The sequence below is a fragment of the Mytilus edulis genome, chromosome 12 (assembly GCF_963676685.1).
Source record: "Mytilus edulis chromosome 12, xbMytEdul2.2, whole genome shotgun sequence".
NCBI classification, from domain to species: domain Eukaryota; kingdom Metazoa; phylum Mollusca; class Bivalvia; order Mytilida; family Mytilidae; genus Mytilus; species Mytilus edulis.
This window is the reverse complement of record NC_092355.1, coordinates 61415889-61435211: the sequence shown is the minus strand read 5'-3', so window position 1 is coordinate 61435211 and position 19323 is coordinate 61415889. Positions and strand designations below refer to the sequence as shown.

At 33.2% G+C, this 19323-nt stretch overlaps 1 protein-coding gene across 1 annotated transcript; it reads right to left on the bottom strand.

Moving 5' to 3' along the window:
• Nucleotides 1-7031: 7031 nt before the first annotated feature.
• On the bottom strand, nt 7032-18995 carry LOC139497746 (uncharacterized). The gene is made up of 5 exons (XM_071285980.1): nt 18980-18995; nt 18005-18030; nt 17108-17399; nt 7517-7921; nt 7032-7378 (listed from the first exon to the last, which is right to left on the bottom strand). Exons 1-5 carry the CDS (start codon nt 18993-18995, stop codon nt 7032-7034), a joined length of 1086 nt encoding a protein of 361 aa, XP_071142081.1.
• Nucleotides 18996-19323: the final 328 nt, after the last annotated feature.

The following is a 19323-nucleotide window of genomic DNA, read 5'->3' as shown; positions in this document are numbered from 1 at the left end:
TTTACACAAGAGACCAATTGACATAGGGGCAAAGCAATCTGATTCTAGTATATATCTATATAAAACTAAGAAGATGTGGTATGATTGCTAATTCGACAACTTTCAACCAGAGACCAATTGACGTAGGGGGAAAACAATCTGACACTAGTATGTAACCTATAAAAATAAGGAGATGTGGTATGATTCCTAATGCGACAACTTTCCACCAGAGACCAATTGACGTAAGGGGGAAAAATCTGATACTAGTATGCAACCATATAAAAATAAGGAAATGTGGTTTGATTGCTAATGCGACAACTTTCCACCAGAGACCAATTGACGTAGGGGGGAAACAATCTGATACTACAATGTAACCATATCAAAATAAGGAGATTTGGTATGATTGCCGATGCGACAACTATCCACCAGAGACCAATTGACGTAGGGGGGAAACAATATGATTCTAAAATGTAACTATATAAAAATAAGGAGATGTGGTATAATTGCTAATGCGACAACTTTACACAAGAGACCTATTGACGTAGGGGTAAAAATCTGATACTAGTATGTAACCATATAAAAATAAGGAAGAGGTGGTATGATTGCTAATGCGACAACTTTCAACAAGAGACCAATTGACGTAAGGGGGAAAAATCTGATACTAGTATGCAACCATATAAAAATAAGGAAATGTGGTTTGATTGCTAATGCGACAACTTTCCACCAGAGACCTATTGACGTAGGGGGGAAACAATCTGATACTACAATGTAACCATATCAAAATAAGGAGATTTGGTATGATTGCCGATGCGACAACTATCCACCAGAGACCAATTGACGTAGGGGGGAAACAATATGATTCTAAAATGTAACTATATAAAAATAAGGAGATGTGGTATAATTGCTAATGCGACAACTTTACACAAGAGACCTATTGACGTAGGGGTAAAAATCTGATACTAGTATGTAACCATATAAAAATAAGGAAGATGTGGTATGATTGCTAATGCGACAACTTTCAACAAGAGACCAATTGACGTAGGGGGAAACAATCCGATACTAGTATGTAACCTATAAAAATAAGGAGATGTGGTATGATTCCTAATGCGACAACTTTCCACCAGAGACCAATTGACGTAGGGGGAAAACAATCTGATACTACAATGTTACCATATCAAAATAAGGAGATTTGGTATGATTGCCGATGCGACAACTATCCACCAGAGACCAATTGACGTAGGGGGGAAACAATGTGATACTTGTATGTAACCATATAAAAATAAGGAGATGTGGTATGATTGCTTATGAGAGGTATCCACCAGAGGAGTTTAAATGAAGTGGTTACATGCAATTATAGGACACAGCACATCCTTAAATAATAAGCAAAATCCACACCCAAAGCAAAAATGTAAAGGCTCTGACATGTCTAATGTAAACCCGAAGCAAACATAACTGATTGCAAGAAAGAAAAAAATACACAAATTTTCTCTTTGTGATGTGCATAAAATTAAAAAATGAGAAATATTTAAACCATCGTAAATACTTTAAACAATATGAAAATAAGTAGACGTGGTATGCTTCCCAACAAGACAACTATCAACCAATGAAAGTTCAAATGAAGTGGATGTAAGCAATTATGGGCAATCATATGGCCTTCAACAATGAGAAAATCCCGTACCGATAGTCGGTTATAAAAGGCCTCGACATGAAAAATATCAAACAATTCAATTGAGAAAACCAACGGCCTTATTTATAACAAAACACTTTACGAAAAACAAATATGACTGAAACGAACCAATACAACCAGTGAACTACTGGCCCCTGACTTGGGACAGGCATATATAGAATGTGACGGGGTTAGACATTTTTGTGAGCGCTCAATCCTCCCTTAACCTGGGACAGTGGTATAACAACACAACATAAGAACAAACTATAAAAATCAGTGGAAAAAGGCTTTACTCTTCAGATCGATACAAAGCAGAAAAACATAAAACAAAAACACTGACGGGAGGTGCTTTTTTAGGACTTGAATCTGTCTTTATAAAAACAATTGGTTCAAAAACTATCAAAATTTCAAAATGTTCTCTTTCTTAACATTTTCCACAATCAGCTCATTTCTGATGACCTTTGTTTTTGTAACACTTGACCCCAACAGGAAGTTGTCTATGCATTGGACTAGATAGCAATACGGTCTATTGACATTGCTATAACTTTACAAGAATATGTCTTCATAGGACACAATGCCCCATAACTCAGTCTTGTGTCCATGTTCGGTGATCCGTGCAATTAGCTCTAAATTGTGATTTTGTACTAAATTTTAAGTTAAACCTGAGAGTTTACTAATTTGAAACTATCACAGTTCTTAGTTCAGTGAACCATGTAATCGGGATAAAAATCACCTTCATCTGCTATATCATCTGAAAAGTTCCAATTGTTCTAAATTTTCAAGTGGATGTACCACACCTTCATGATAAACTTTTTAAACCTAAACTTGATACCGAAAGGGCTAAGGTCTGCAGCAACCATTTGATTTTCCGAGGGGGGAGGGGGGCTATGGATTTTTTGTTGGAAAAACAGTTTGTTTCCAGTTTTTGGAGAAAAACAAATTTGTTTTTGACCCTGAGAAAACAAATTGTTTGTTTCACCCTTAGCTGACAATATATGTAATGCTAAAATTGAAAGAAAATCCATAGCCCCGCCTCCAGAAAATAAAATGGTTTCTGCCTAACAAACTGACACACAGAACAAAAAAAACAAAGCCCACCTCCCCCCTTTTTTCGTAGGTTGGAATTTAAATGAATGTTACAACAGTAATAAGCTCTTCATTATTTCAGATACATTGTAGCAAACATAAGCTTTCAATTGGTTTATGTTTTGTTAAAATTAAGTTTAAGTTAATTCATCTGCACTCGATACTTGACTTTTATGTAACATTTATTGAATTCTATTTTTGTCATTCATTATAGATAAATATTTTTTTTCCGTCTCTGAGGGTCTTACTCCAGTGTCCTTCAGTTCGGTAATCTTTATTTTTTATATCATTTTTCTCTATTCTTTATGTTATAGCCGCAAATTTATCTACATTTTTTATGTTCATTATTTATTTTTATTTTTGCCTTATTTTTCTCTATTCTTTATTTTTCTGTAGATTTGCCCCATCATTCTTTATTCTGTTAACCCCATCAGACCCTCATCTATAAGTACTATCTCGTGATTTCAATTGTTTTCTGTCATGTGGTTTTCATTCATATTTAAATCAAACAATTGTCAAAGTTCAAGTATTTTCTACAATTGTTGTGAACTTGTGAAAGTACGTTATTTGATAAAAATGTAAACAATTATTTCCGTATCAGTTTCACATTGTTTGACTCGGTACTGAGACCCCTCATGGGGGGGGGGGGGGGTCCTAGTAATCACATAATCACCATTTTTTTGCCAATATAATCACATAATCATTAAATATTTGCTTATCTTTGGTAATCAAATAATCATAAACTAAAAATACAGTCCTAGGTAATCAAATAATCATGAAATATTTGGCTTAATAATCAAATAATCATTAAAAAAACGGCCAAGTAATCACATAATCAAAAACCCCATGAAGGCCCTCGGTACTGTGTACAGATTACATACTGAATAGACATCTGGCTTTTGTCGAAGACTGGAAGTTGCACTCTATTTGTCTTTTATTTATTTGTGTCGTTTGGTTGCTGTCGCGTTGGTAAAAGGCTTTAAGACCACATTCTTTAAACCTAATCATTTATTAGTTCACCATTCAAGTAATCAGTCTCAGACTAACAAGTCTGCTATATTGAATAGAATTCCCTTGTAAATATCGGTTGTTGTTCTTGCATTTAAGGCAATTGTAAGATATATACATAGGAGCATTACTGTGAAGTTGTGAAAGTACATTGTATGAGAAAAATGTAAACAATAATTTCCTAATAGCAGTTTTAAGTTGTTAAAAAAATTATCCATCAATTCAGTGTTTTAAAGGCAAATATTAAACTTTGTAAAGCAAGAATTTAATACATGCATTCTATTACTGTAAATAAAAGAAAGACGATAATATGCATCAAGTTGTCAATAAAAAGAAGATAATATGTAAGACAAAGAATGACGCACAACATGAACGAAAAAAGAGTGATATACCCAAAAGAGTGATATACCTAAAAGACTGATATACCTAAAAGAGTGATATACCTAAAAGACTGATATACATAAAAGAGTGATATACCTAAAAGACTGATATACCTAAAAGAGTGATATACCTAAAAGACTGATATACATAAAAGAGTGATATACCTAAAAGACTGATATACCTAAAAGAGTGAGATACCTAAAAGAGTGATATACCTAAATGACTGATATACATAAAAGAGTGATATACCTAAAAGAATGATATACCTACATTTTGTTGTTAAAGAGTGATTAACCTAAAAGATTGATATATCTAAAAGACTGTTATACCTAAAAGAGTGATATACCTAAAAAAGGGATATACCTAAAAGAGTGTTATACCTAAAAGAGTGATATACCTAAAAGATTGATATACCTAAAAAAGTGATATACCTAAAAGACTGATATACCTAAAAAAGTGATATACCTAAAAGACTGTTATACCTAAAAGAGTGATATACCTAAAAAAGGGATATACCCAAAAGAGTGATATACCTAAATGACTGATATACATAAAAGAGTGATATACCTAAAAGAATGATATACCTACATTTTGTTGTAAAAGAGTGATTAACCTAAAAGATTGATATATCTAAAAGACTGTTATACCTAAAAGAGTGATATACCTAAAAAAGGGATATACCTAAAAGAGTGTTATACCTAAAAGAGTGATATACCTAAAAGATTGATATACCTAAAAAAGTGATATACCTAAAAGACTGATATACCTAAAAAAGTGATATACCTAAAAGACTGTTATACCTAAAAGAGTGATATACCTAAAAAAGGGATATACCTAAAAGAGTGTTATACCTAAAAGAGTGATATACCTAAAAGATTGATATACCTAAAAAAGTGATATACCTAAAAGACTGATATACCTGAAAAAGTGATATACCTAAAAAAGGGATATACCTAAAAGAGTGATATACCTAAAAGAATGATATACCTACATTTTGTTGTAAAAGAGTGATTTACCTAAAAGATTGATATACCTAAAAGACTGTTATACCTAAATGAGTGATATACCTAAAAAAGGGATATACCTAAAAGAGTGTTATACCTAAAAGAGTGATATACCTAAAAGATTGATATACCTAAAAAAGTGATATACCTAAAAGACTGATATACCTAAAAAAGTGATATACCTAAAAAAGGGATATACCTAAAAGAGTGATATACCTAAAAGAATGATATACCTAAAAGACTGATATATTTAAAAGGACAGATCTACCTAAAAGAGTGATATACAGTGTACCTAAAAGACTGATATACATAAAAGAGTGATATACCTAAAATAGTGATATACCTAAAAGACTGATATACCTAAAAGACTTATATACCTAAAAGACTGATATATCTAAAAAGACAGATCTACCTAAAAGAGTGATATACAGTGTACCTAAAAGACTGATATACATAAAAGAGTGATATACCTAAAATAGTGATATACCTAAAAGACTGATATACCTAAAAGACTTATATACCTTAAAGAGTGATATACCTAAATGAGTGATATACCTAAAAGAATGATATATAGAGAATAATACATGGCAAAATCCGTATCATATGTCGTATCGACATTTTTTTTTTTCCTTAAGAAAAATTTTCCTCAAAATAGGTAAATTTTTTGAATGACGTCATTGTTTGGTATGTGACGTAACGAACATCGAGTTTTCATATTGTATGTGACGTCACGAACGTCAAGTTTTCATATTTTTTGGCACACTAAATGCAACTATGAAAAATACAAAACACAAATTAATACAATAATAAACAAAATATTTTTAAAACAACAGCACGCAAATTGTAAGGTAACTCAGGTGCTTCGGATAAGTAATTGAGCAGTTCTTTTAAGGCCTTTGAAACAAGACAAAAGTAGAACTGAAGGTAACCCAGTGCTATGGATCAGAAAACAGTTCATATAATATAATACTCTTCTGTTGAAATATATGATAAAGTGTATAATACATGGCAAAATCCGTATCACATGCCGTATCACCCTCGACCAATATCATCCCTCGGGCCTAAAGGCCCTTGGGCTGATATTGATGTCTCGGGATGATACGACATATGATACGGATTTTGCCATGTATTATTCTCTATATAAAAGACTGATATACCTAAAAGACAGATATACCTTAAAGAGTGTTATACCTAAAAGAGTGATATATTATACAAATATAGCCTTTGTATGAGGTCGATACAAGGATATATTGACCTGAAAGAAGTATATTGACTGAGGACGAAGTCCGAGGTCGATATACTTCTTTGGGTCGATATATCCTGTATTGACCTCATACAAAGGCTATATTTGTTATATTATTTATTTCCGACCATGTTTGTATCAAAATCGTCATTTAGGTTTGTTGGAACTTTATAGATATTACATTGTCTCCTTGACAATAACAACATATTAGTTGTTATTTCATTTACTTTTTTTTTTACATCTTATGTATTCGAAGATTGTTTTTCGTCAAATAATCGATCACAGATATCATTTGTTTCAAAACGTTAAACAATATCCTGAAATTCATTACATGACGTCACAAAGTATATCGGTTTTTAGATATTCTAAAAATAACCGTGCAATATGCTTTTTGCCGGTCAATATGCTTTTTGCTATCCGCCGTTTTCTCACTACCTTCGAAAATATAGTTCAACATGTGACTATCCCTAAACGAATCAAATTTGTTAAAATATACGAATTAATTATATTATATAATACATAAAAGACTGATATACCTAAAAGACCAGTGGCGGATCCAGGGGGGGGGGGGGGGGGGGTCCGGGGTTGGATCCGCGCCTGAAGACTGATATACCGATATACCTAAAATACTGATATACCTACACCAATAACAGTCCACAAAACACTACACAGAAAACTTAAGCAAATGAACCCCACCAACTGTTGATATAAACTCAAGAGTTCCGTAAAGGTTAGCAGTTCCTGTTCCAATAGCGAATTTTTGGTAACCCACACTAATGCCCCCACCAGCTGTAGATATGAACTCAGGTGCTCCGTAAGGACTAGCAATTTCTGTTCCAACAGGGAATATTTGGTTACCTACACTAACGCCCCCAACAGCTGTAGATATGAACTCCGGTTCTCCGTAAGGGTTAGCAGTTTCTGTTCCAATAGAGAATATTCGGTAGCCAACACTATTGCCCCCACCAGCTGTAGATATGAACTCAGGTGTTCCGTAAGGGTTATCAGTTTCTGCTCCAATAGAGAATATTTGGTAACCAACACTAATGCCCCCAACAGCTGTAGATATGAACTCAGGTGCTCCGAAGGGTTATCCGTTTGTTTCTGTTCCAATAGATAATATTTGGTAACCAACACTATTGCCCCCACCAGCTGTAGATATGAACTCAGGTGCTCCGTAAGGGTTAGTAATTTCTGCTCCAATAGTTAATATTTGGTAACCAACACTGTTGCCCCCACCAGCTGTAGATATGAACTCAGGTGCTCCGTAAGGGTTATCAGTTTCTGTTCCAATAGATAATATTTGGTAACACACACTAATGCCCCCACCAGCTGTAGATATGAACGCAGGTACACCGCAAGGGTTGCCAGTTCCTGCTGCAATAGAGAATATTTGGATACCAACACTATTCCCCCCACCAGCTGTAGATATGAACTCAGGTGCTCCGTAAGGGTTATCAGTTTCTGCTCCAATAGAGAATATTTGGTAACTAACACTTTTGCCCCCACCAGCTGTAGATATGAACTCAGGTGCTCCGTAAGGGTTATCAGTTTCTGTTCAAATAGATAATATTTGGTAACCAACACTAATACAGTATTAGTAAAATTGAGAATGGAAATGGGGAATGTGTCAAAGAGACAACAACCCGACCAAATAAAAAACAACAGCAGAGAGTCACCAACAGGTCTTCAATGTAGCGAGAAATTCCCGCACCCGGAGGCGTCCTTCAGCTGGCCCCTAAACAAATATATACTAGTCCAGTGATAATGAACGCCATACTAATTTCCAAATTGTACACAAGAAACTAAAATTAAAATAATACAAGACTAACAAAGGCCAGAGGCTCCTGACTTGGGACAGGCGCAAAAATGCGGCGGGGTTAAACATGTTTGTGAGATCTCAACCCTCCCCCTATACATCTAACCAATGTAGTAAAGTAAACGCATAACAATACGCACATTAAAATTCAGTTCAAGAGAAATCCGAGTCTGATGTCAGAAGATGTAACCAAAGAAAATAAACAAAATGACAATAATACATAAATAACAACAGACTACTAGCAGTTAACTGACATGCCAGCTCCAGACTTCAACTAAACTGACTGAAAGATTATGATTTCATCATATGAACATCAGGCACAATCCTTCCCGTTAGGGGTTTAGTATCATACCATCATAACATATATGAGAAGAACATAACCCGTGTCATGCCAACAACTGTTTTTAGAATAAATGTGTTTAGTTCCGATGCAAAGACCTTATCAGTGACTCAATATTAACGCCAAAATATGCAATCTTTAATGACTTGACAACAGTATCGTAATTATATCCCTTCTTAATAAGTCTATTCAAAGGTTTTGTAAGTTTCTGAGGTGAATACTGACACCTTTGTGCTTTATAAAGAATATTACCATAAAAAATTGGATGTGAAATACCTGAACGTATTAGAAGTCTGCATGTTGAGCTATATTTACGAATGATGTCTTTATACCGATGATAAAATTTAGTAAATGTTTTGACTAGTTTGTGATATCGAAAACCCTGGTGTAATAATTTTTCAGTAATACATAAATTTCTCTCGTTAAAATCTAAAACATTGTTACATACACGAGCGAATCGTACAAGTTGAGATATATAAACACCGTAAGATGGTGACAAGGGAACGTCACCATCTAAAAACGGATAATTAACGATAGGAAATGAAAAATCATCCCTTTTATCATAAATTTTAGTATTCAGCTTTCCATTAGTGATATAGATATCAAGATCGAGAAAAGGGCAGTGGTCATTGTTAGTATTAGCTTTATTTAAAGTCAGTTCAACAGGATAAATTTCATTAATATACATACTGAAGTCGTCATTATTGAGAGCCAAAATATCATCCAAATATCTAAAAGTATTATTAAATTTGTTTATCAGATGTTGTTTCGATGGGTCTTTGCTTATTTTTGTCATAAATTGTAACTCATAACAATACAAAAACAGGTCCGCAATAAGTGGTGCACAGTTAGTCCCCATTGGAATTCCGATAATCTGACGATATACGGAATCCCCAAAGCGAACAAAAATGTTATCTAGTAAAAATTCAAGGGCATATATAGTATCAAAGCATGTCCAATTAACATAGTTTTTTTGTTTATTGCTACTAAAAAATGACCTAAAAGAGTTTGAACATATATATTCACATTCTGATTTTTTTAATGCCCATTTAATTAGGTGTGTGAATTTTTTCTTAATGAGAATGTGAGGCAATGTGGTATACAGGGTAGAAAAATCAAAACTCTGAACAGATTCAAAATCACCAATATAAGCATGCAATTTATCAAGTACTTCCAACGAGTTCTTGACACTCCAAAAGTAATTTATTCCACTATTTTCGAAGGCCTTATTTGAACAATTTATTATCAGGTTTTTAATTGTACCAAGTGTGCTGGTAAGAAGAATAGACAATTTAGTAGTTGAACAATGGCTTGAAGACGAAATAAATCTATATTTGTAAGGGGTTTTGTGTAGCTTCGGAAGCCAATACATAGTTGGGACTTTCATTGTATTTGGCTCTGCTTGTAAAGCGGTGCCTAAAAGTTTATGTTTGTTACAGATTTCGTTTTCTGAAAATGGAGTAAGTTGGAATGTTGGTGAATTGGTGATTTCCTTTTTCAGAACCTCAATGTAAAATTTACGTCAAACAATAATAATATTATTAGCAGCTTTATCTGCCGGGACAAAAACAAATTCCTTGGCTAGTTCTTTTAGTTTATGTTTGATACGAGAAATAGGTTTATTGTTGTTATTGTTTATAGTAAAATGTTCTTTAAAATGTTGAATACGTATATCAACTATCTTCATTACTGAATTAAAAAAAGTGTCCAAAGATTTTTTGTCAGCTTTTTCCCGTTTTATCCATTTCATACAGTAAGTATGGAGTGAGTCGTGGATGATATTACGACACTCATTCCAATTAATAATTGACGGGGGACGATATTTAGGTCCTTTACTGAGGAATGATTTTAACTCTCGGTCTTGAACGATGTTAAGATCTCCTGTTATAACATGGGAAATGGGTCCATAAATATATTCGGAATTACTGCAATTACATGAAGTAGGTGTATTTTCACTGATATTAACATCTTTACACAATTGACTATAGTTAAACACAAATTTCCGGGTAGATTTCTTGTAAATATAACAAATAAGAGGTAGCTCAGTATTGTCAAAATATCCAGGAATTTGTTCTTTAACAGAATGGTCGTTAAATATACCGGCAATATTTACAAAATCAAAGCCTTTATTGACATACTTAATTTTAATAAAATGTTTTTTATGATCTTCAGGGCGATCAATTTTGGGAAATAATTTAGAATAACAATATGCCATAATAATTTGAACAATTTCATACTTAGGACTGCTATATGAAATTGTGTTGCAATCCTCCAAAATTTTATTTAACTTATTAACCGGTAACGAACAGAGTTTTGTTAACAGATAATGTCTGCCGTTGTTTTTTGAAATAGAAATTAGGTCCGAAATATTGGTATGATTGGCCCGAAATTTTCTTTGATTGCGATTTGTTCTACTACCGTGAGAACGTTTTTTACGAAAAGTTTTAGAAACTATATCCAAAATGTTAACGGAATTGGTTCTAGATATATTACCAATTCCCATGATATTATCATTTAGACCGAGAGGGTAAACTGTCTGTAATTTTTTAATCCAATTTAATTCAATTATTTTCCGTGATCGTACAAACTTTGAATGCGATTCACCAGGCTGCTTATTTACTACTTCTAAAGGTTGAACTGCTAAATATTTAAAAGGATGGTTGTGCTTCTTAAGGTGTTGGTAAATGATACTTTTGAATTTATTGGGTCTTTTAAAACGATACAGATGTTCTTGAGTGCGTTTAGATAAATATCGTCCAGTTTCTCCTACGTACTGAATACCACACCCCGGTTTGTTTCATGTGAGTAAATAAATAATACTGTTTGTTCTTCAAGTTATATCAGTTTCAAAATTTAAAGAAAATGTGCGACCATTAAACGTGGACCTTACCGTATTGTTGGTGGAAAGACGGGGACATGTAAGTCATTTTTTGGCATGACACTTATCGATAGAAGGGTAACCACGATTTTTATTGTTAAAAATGTTAGCGATGGTAGTATTTTTAGATAACCGATTTTGAAGATTGAGACGTGTGGATACCCTTTGAACAAGTTTAGTATTTAGTAATTTTCCATTTCTAAGCTTCATAATTGTTTTGTTAGTGAATTATATAATAAAGGAGCAAAGATTGGCGTCCAGAATATGAACCAGCATACAATAATTGAAGTATATAAAATGGATAAATTTGTTCGGCTAAAAATGTCTAACGCTATCAGTATTAAATAGTAGAATGGGGCTGAATATTGAAATACTACTTTTTGATAAATATTCCTAAAGTAATGAATTAGAGCAGTTCTCGCTCGGACACACACTCCATAATCTAGTATATTATGAATGCAGGAGAGTATAACTTATTGGTTTACGCAGTATATATTGGACGATATCTGTAGTCTTTCGGAACACCGGATGTTATTCGGAACACTTCTGTTCTTTCTATGACCACCTTTCAAATACATGCACAATAGCTTCTATGACCACCTTTCAAATACATGCGCAATAGCTTACTAATCTGTTGAATAAGCATTAGCATCTTAAGTTGCTATAGAGATATTTTACGTATGATTTGAAATTTATTATGATATAATATTTCCTTGCACACGATTACAAGCTGCTAATATTAACCTACATGCGTAGTATTTTAATTAGAGTCAAACGTTGAAACCAGCTGTGTTTAGATATGAGATAAGATTTCATGTAAACAATGCGAATTATATTCTAACCGAGAATAATTAAAAATAAGATCTTTAAAAAAAGTATAAATAGCATTTTATTTTAGATTTTAAGTTTAGGGAAGATGTACATGATGTAAAAAGCAAGCTATTTATTTTTTATACTGAAATTAAAGGGAAGTCTTTTTTGCATATGATTAACATGATTAAATTACAATATTGCAACTTTAATAAAAAAAAAAAAGGTTATTGAAAATGTAATTAAATAGATATTGAATATGAAAAAATAAAATAAAACGGAAACCTACAACTAAAATATATTTTTAAAAAATACACTTGACTATGCAAATGTTTTGTCGTTTTTCGTGCAAACATGCAAACATTAATTTGTTTTTAACTTGAACCTGTTTAAACGATTTATTTTTTTCTACGTTTATAAAAAGTATGTTTTTCAACAACATGAGCATGAATTATTGAAAGTTTAAATAGGGTCAGAAAAGAATTATTAAACGATGTTTCTACTTCTGTAGCAGTTAGAAAATAACAACAAACGCCTCAAAACGTTTTCAAAACTTTAGTTAGAAACAATTGCACCCTAAAAGTGCCGCTTTAATTACAATCATAAATCTTAAAATTAATCATGCATGCAATTTCGGTAGACTTAATAGGGTCACCGATAAGATATCAAATGTCTATTTTTAGATACCGAGTGATGACAGATGCAGATAGAGATAAGAGGGCCCTCATGGGGTTTTTGATTATGTGATTACTTGGCCGTTTTTTTAATGATTTTTTGATTATTAAGCCAAATATTTCATGATTATTTGATTACCTAGGACTGTATTTTTAGTTTATGATTATTTGATTACTAAAGATAAGCAAATATTTAATGATTATGTGATTATATTGGCAAAAAAATGGTGATTATGTGATTACTAGGACCCCCCCCATGAGGGGCCTCAGATAAGAACAAATACTTTCTATTTGTAGTTACCATACGCGTAGCTACGGTTACGTCAAAACGCCCGGGCGTACACTTGAATTTTGAAAATAAAACAAATAATCGACATAGAAATTAGAATAAGAAAAACTGGTCAAAAGAACATCATCCTTGTGCTTCTTTTTTCAATGGATTTTAATTTTGAATAAAAAGGGACTTAATTTACTCAAATAGATCATTTAATATATTTGTTCGAATCTTTTGTAAAAGTCTGAATCTACTATGAATTCTACGTACTTTTCTTATATTTAAAGCAATTCACTATCTGCTGTTTGTATTTTTGTCGAGCCTGTGATTTATGTCCCAAAAGCGAGACAAAGCGGCGTCAATATTAAGGTTTCGAATGTGGATAGAGTCTTTTGAATGAATCTCCGTGAAATTTTACGAAAGTTGGACAGAAACTGTTTATGATCAAAAGAGTATTCAGAGCAATAATAATAATGCAATTATATCTGAAATTTTCCCGCATTTTAAGGACAAAATGCACTTCTTTCTGCAATTAATAAGTGGTCGCAGTTTGGGCGCACATTTTGTTATTTAACTACTTGTCGAACCTTCATCGAATTTTATGAAAATGCCGAAGAAGCTTTTTCTATGACTAATGTCTAAAACTAAAATTTTGAAAGCATAAATTTGTTTTCATTCATTTTCTGTTCTTTTCTGATAGACAGAGAGCCGGACTCTTCTTTAAGCAAAATTTTGTACATGCTCAATTTACAAACCTTCATAGATTGTCGTGAAATATTCCAGATCAAGAAAAAAATATCAAAAGAAAATTTTAGATTTGTTTTTAAATCCCTTTAAAGGAATGATGAATTGATTCACTTTTTGTGGGAAGAAATCCTAGGTGTTCCAGAACTTTTTTCGTGTTCATTAAAAGGTGCTGTTGTCGATTGTATTCTGACTCACGGCACTCTTTAAACTTATTTAAAAGTAATATTGGTTTGGACGTTTTCTCTTAAACCACTGACCATTAGGCTAGGTTCCAGTTTAACACGATGAATAAGTTAACATATTACAAAATTTAACCAAAACAAATAAACCATTTAGATTCAAAAGTATGTTGCTAGCAATGATTTTTTACTGACAGAAATCATTATGGTATCTTATTCTTATAGCTTTTGGGGGCTTCGTCCCTTTCGAACCCACTTACAGCAGGTGCTTTAACATTGAGCGGTTGGCACCCCTCATATCCCTCGCCAAGGTTCGGGCGTACACGTACACGTAAAAATGACCCAGCTACGCCACTCTATAGACCTCAAGAATTGCATTGAATATTCTTAAACACACAGGTTAGCTTCTAAAGTACACGGACTTCGCCCAATTTAAAATTTAATGCAATATAGTTAAATTATTTAGATATATGACGTGCTATGTCAAGTCTTTCACCCATCTTGAAGTCAAAAGTCTCATTCTCCATAGCTTTCGGGGGCTTCGTCCCTTTCGAACCCACTCCCAGCAGGTGCTTTAACATTGAGCGGTTGGCACCGCTCATATCCCTCACCAATGTTCGGGCGTACACGTAAAAATGACCCAGCTACGCCACTGGTTACATTAGCCAGGGAACTAATTATCACTTCTGTAGTAATTAATTTTAAAATGTTCCTCTTTCATGTCTTTAAAAAAACAAAATAATTATTTTTTTGTGAAAACAATCAGATAATGGATTTTCGTTTTTTATAGATTATCATATGTATTAATTTGATATTTAGGTTTTTTATGCATGTAAAATAATTTTATGAAATTTTGAATTTTGTTTTATTAATGATATTTTTTTTTTAATTTTTATGAAAAGCAACAAAGCTTTGTGTGATCATTTTGATAATGAACTGATACATGTATAAACGCGTTCTCTATAAATTAATTAAAAGCTCTTGGTTTGGATCCTTATCGTTATTAAAATGTGAATAAATAGATATTAAATATGAAGAAAAATCTAAAACTGAAATCTAAATCTAAAATATATTTTAAAAAAAGGTATATTTGACTATGCACTTTTAAAGGGCCGAGCCACCTCAGCAATAAGATATCAAATGTCTATAGACACCGAGTGATGACAGCTGACGCAACGTTTGACATTGCTACCATGAAAAATAGCGTTTAGTAAATATTTGATAGGAAAATTTTCTTAGAAAGCTGAAATAGATGTGTCAAATAATATATAGAAATGAAGATTGCTTCTTAAATTTTCACATTATGATACAGAGAGAATAAAAATATAATATTCAGTCTTCGGCAGACACAGATTATCAGAAAACAAACTCGAAACATAAAACTCGAACAATTCATGATAGTATGTTCACGCAAATCTTTGAAATTTTGCATGAACATTCTATGACGTGATATATTTCAGTATTGGTTAACATGGCTGTCTTCATTTAAATTTTGCATAGATATTTTGAAGAAAAAAAATGATGAAATGAAATGTCCCAGGGGAAATTTAGTTTGAAAACTTGAAATTTTCATTGACACAACTCCCTTTCAAGACACAATATGGTACAATTAGGCAAAATGTAAATTTACAGGTTACATTTTTTCTTTCAATACAAAACATCTCAGTGATAAGTAGGTTATACAGTGCATCCAAATGACTAGACTAGTATAAGAGAAGAAGGATAGGTCAATATAAGAAACCTACAAGGCTACTTCAGTTCAATTTAGATATTTAGATTATTGTAATGAAATAATCAAATGTCAGAACGAATCAGTGATAAATTCAGTTCGTATATGTTAATTTTTTTAAATTTAAATTTCAATTAAGTTTGTTTATTTGTAAGAACTTAAACTTTTCAGAGCACAAATCACGCAAGTTTAAATTGCCAATGCTTACAACCCTAAGCATCACTAAAACCTTGCAGAACTGGTTTAAGGATCTTAATAATACAATAACAATTAAGCCCTTTTTCAAATAACTATGAACATACACTACAGCTCAGGAAGATTATGCTTTGTCTACCGGCGCACCAAAGGAGTGGGCACCGGGTGGACAAAAATTCTACCTTGTCCACTCTGCCCACCCATAGGAGTGGGCAGATAGTTTCTTTTGTTTAATCTAAAAAAAAAACATGCAAGTACAATCACTTAAAAAAAGCAGATAAGCATTTGTAATCAATATTTTTACAAAAAAAAGAGATTATAGCTAGAGTGGGCACGGGTGGGCAAGTGGAAAAAGCAAAATCAAAAACAGGCTGTTGTGTATCTCAAATTCCAATAAAAACAGCTATAAAGTTTCACGTATTGCATTTCTTTTTTATAAGCACAAAAATCATTAGTTTGTTATTAAGCCTAGAAACCAACTCTTTTCTTTAAAAAATATCTAATATTTAATACCAAACATGCATTTTGGGTTTACGATTGCGTTTCTTTTTTTTAAAGAAAGCAACTTGTTTATCTGTTGTTGCTTACATCTATGTCATTTGGTCTATGGCTGGCAGTCGTCTCATTGTCAATCATACCGTATCTTCATATGTGTGTACTTAAGTTCACTATATCTAAGTAAGCATTCATTCCAACAACCGAAACAAAGGTTGCACTTTGTAAATACAGCTGTTTCACAAACCAAACCTCTTTTGGGTAGATATATAATATTCATAGATAGTTTGTTTTGTTTACCTACTGGTTTCCAAATATGATCACTTGGGAATTTTTCACAGCCGCACAGCCCTATGTTTTGAAAATAGTATTGCATAGGAGTTTTCCGTTCTAGGATATAATTTTTTAACAAAGCTTTGCAGTAAAAGTTGCACAGTTTTATTTGTAAAAGGAGAATCTATGGAAGATTGCATTGTCTTTATTTACAGAAGTTCAACCTAAAATGTGAAAATAATTGAGCATTGACAAACTATTAAATAATAGCAAATACATGTTTTTTAACAAAGGAAATTACTTTCTATTTAAGTCAAACATCATCACCGTTTAGTAAGTCTAAATCAGCCTTTGGAGGGACACCTTTGGGATCTTCAAGTTCATTAGAATCAACTGGTTCTGCTAATGCTTTTGGTTCATCAGGCACCAGTTCACTTTCTGTTGCTGGTACAAGTTCAGCATTTGGAAGTTCAGGTACCAGTCCACTTGGTACAACCTCTATATTTGGTGAAACAGGTTCAAGTTCCACTTTTGGTTCAATAGGTTTAATCTCCACCTTTGGTACAAAAGGCACAAGTCCACTTGGTGCTACTGCTGCATGACACAAACATTTGGAGCTCTTAATATTCAAACTCAATCTGGATCACCACCTACATTTAGAACCACAACATTTGGAGCAGGAACCTTAGGAAGTTCTAGTCAAGTACCTGGATTAGAAATAAAACTTTTGCTGCATTTTATGGTACGCAAACCGGACCTTCACCGTTGGCCTTTGGTGCACAGCAAAATCAAACATCTTTATCCTTTGGTCAAAAAACTAGTAACTAAACATTTAGTGGGTTTCCGACTGTTGCCCAGTCATGTTTTGGTGCAAGTCCTTTTACAAGTCAGCCACAGTCCACATGATTGCTTGGAAAACCAGCACTAACCCCTGCAGCCAACATCTGTGAAAGTTTTACAACATAACTATCTTCAAGCGATTTCCCTACTGCAGGGCCTATCCCGTCTGCTTCCCCTTAGGCGGGGCATCACAAAATGCTTTCCCCTCAACATCAGCTAGTAATATTTCAGACAGTCAGAAATATACCACATTGGATCAGTTAACAACAGAAGAAATCGAAGCATTCCAAGCACCTACATTTACCCTTGGAAAAATCCAACAAGACCTCCACCAAAAGAACTTGTGTTTTAATGGTTTTATTAAAATAATGTCTAACAACGTACCTTGTCTGTAATATTATGTCTAAAATCTGAAAAATAATATGGTGACATTAGCTCTGATATGTTAACTTGTAAAGATTTAGAATGGATTCGGTAGATTCTTAGTTTCTGCAGAAAAACACTTCCTCTTAGGATAGTCAATAGGTCTTGACTGACAGGTTGCTCAATGATTCAGTAACTTGTGTTTTGCCATTTCTTATTGAATTATGTTGAAATGATTTTTGTCTCACCTGTGACGAAAGTCGCAGTATCTGAGACATAGGTTTTACTATACGGTGGCGGCGGCGTAAACAATTTTGTATAAAGCTTTATATTTCAGAAGGTAGAAGACCTGAATGTTTCATATCTTGTATGCAGATACCTTATGTTACTAAGTTTTGATCTGTCCTTGACCTCTTTTCCATGGTTCAGCGACTGCTAGAAAAAAAAAAGATTTATTTTGTCATGTGAATTTCTCACTTAGTAATAGTAATAGGATAACCAAATTTGGTATACGGATTCCTTGCAATGTCTACATGCCGTCAGACAGGGTTTATCTGACCTTCACTTCATTTCACGGATCAGTAATCAAGGTTAAAGTTACGCGATTAGGTCTGTTTCTCAAATATTATAAGCAATATGTCAACTAAATGTGATGTATCAAATAACTGAAATAGGTACATGTCAGGCTGGCAGGTTTCATCTGACTTGATCTCATTTTCATGGTTCAATGGTCAATAAAATTGATAATAGAAATGGAGAATGTGTCAAAGAGACAACAACCCAACCAAAGAGCAAAAAATTAACAACTGAAGGCCACCAATGGGTCTTCAACACAGCAAGAAAATTCCCAACCTTGAGGCGGGCTTCAGCCTGCCCTAAACAAAATGTTAAGTTTTTGTAGTTTGGTCTGTTTTTCAAGTACTATGAGCAACAGGTCAACTATATTTGGGGTATAGAATGATTCTGAGATGTACATGTCTGTCTGGCAGGTATCACCTGACCTTGACCCCATTTTTATGTTTCATTGGTCAATGTTAATCTTTTGTTTTGGTCTGTTTTTCAGTAATTTAAGCAATAGGTCAAATATATTTGGTATGGAATGATTGTAATGGGTACATGTCAGTCTGGCAAGTTTCATCTGACCTTGACCTCATTTCTATGGTTCATTGGCCAATAATAAGTTTTTTGTCGTTTGTTCTGTTATTCAAGTACTATAAGCAATAGGTCAACTTTATTTGGTGTATGGAAAGATTGTTAGGTGTATGTATGTCTGTATGTCAGATATCATCTAAATTTGACCTCATTTTCATGGATCATTGGTCAATGTTAAGTTTTTTGGG

Excerpts from the sequence above, each read along its gene's own strand:
- LOC139497746 (XM_071285980.1), bottom strand. Across the intron at positions 7,922-17,107 it reads TGATTTAGACTTACTAAACG|AAACTGATAACCCTTACGGA; the intron begins GTGATGATGTTT and ends CTATTTGAACAG. Across the intron at positions 7,379-7,516 it reads TGAGTTCATATCTACAGCTG|AAACTGATAACCCTTACGGA; the intron begins GTGGGGGCAATA and ends CTATTGGAGCAG.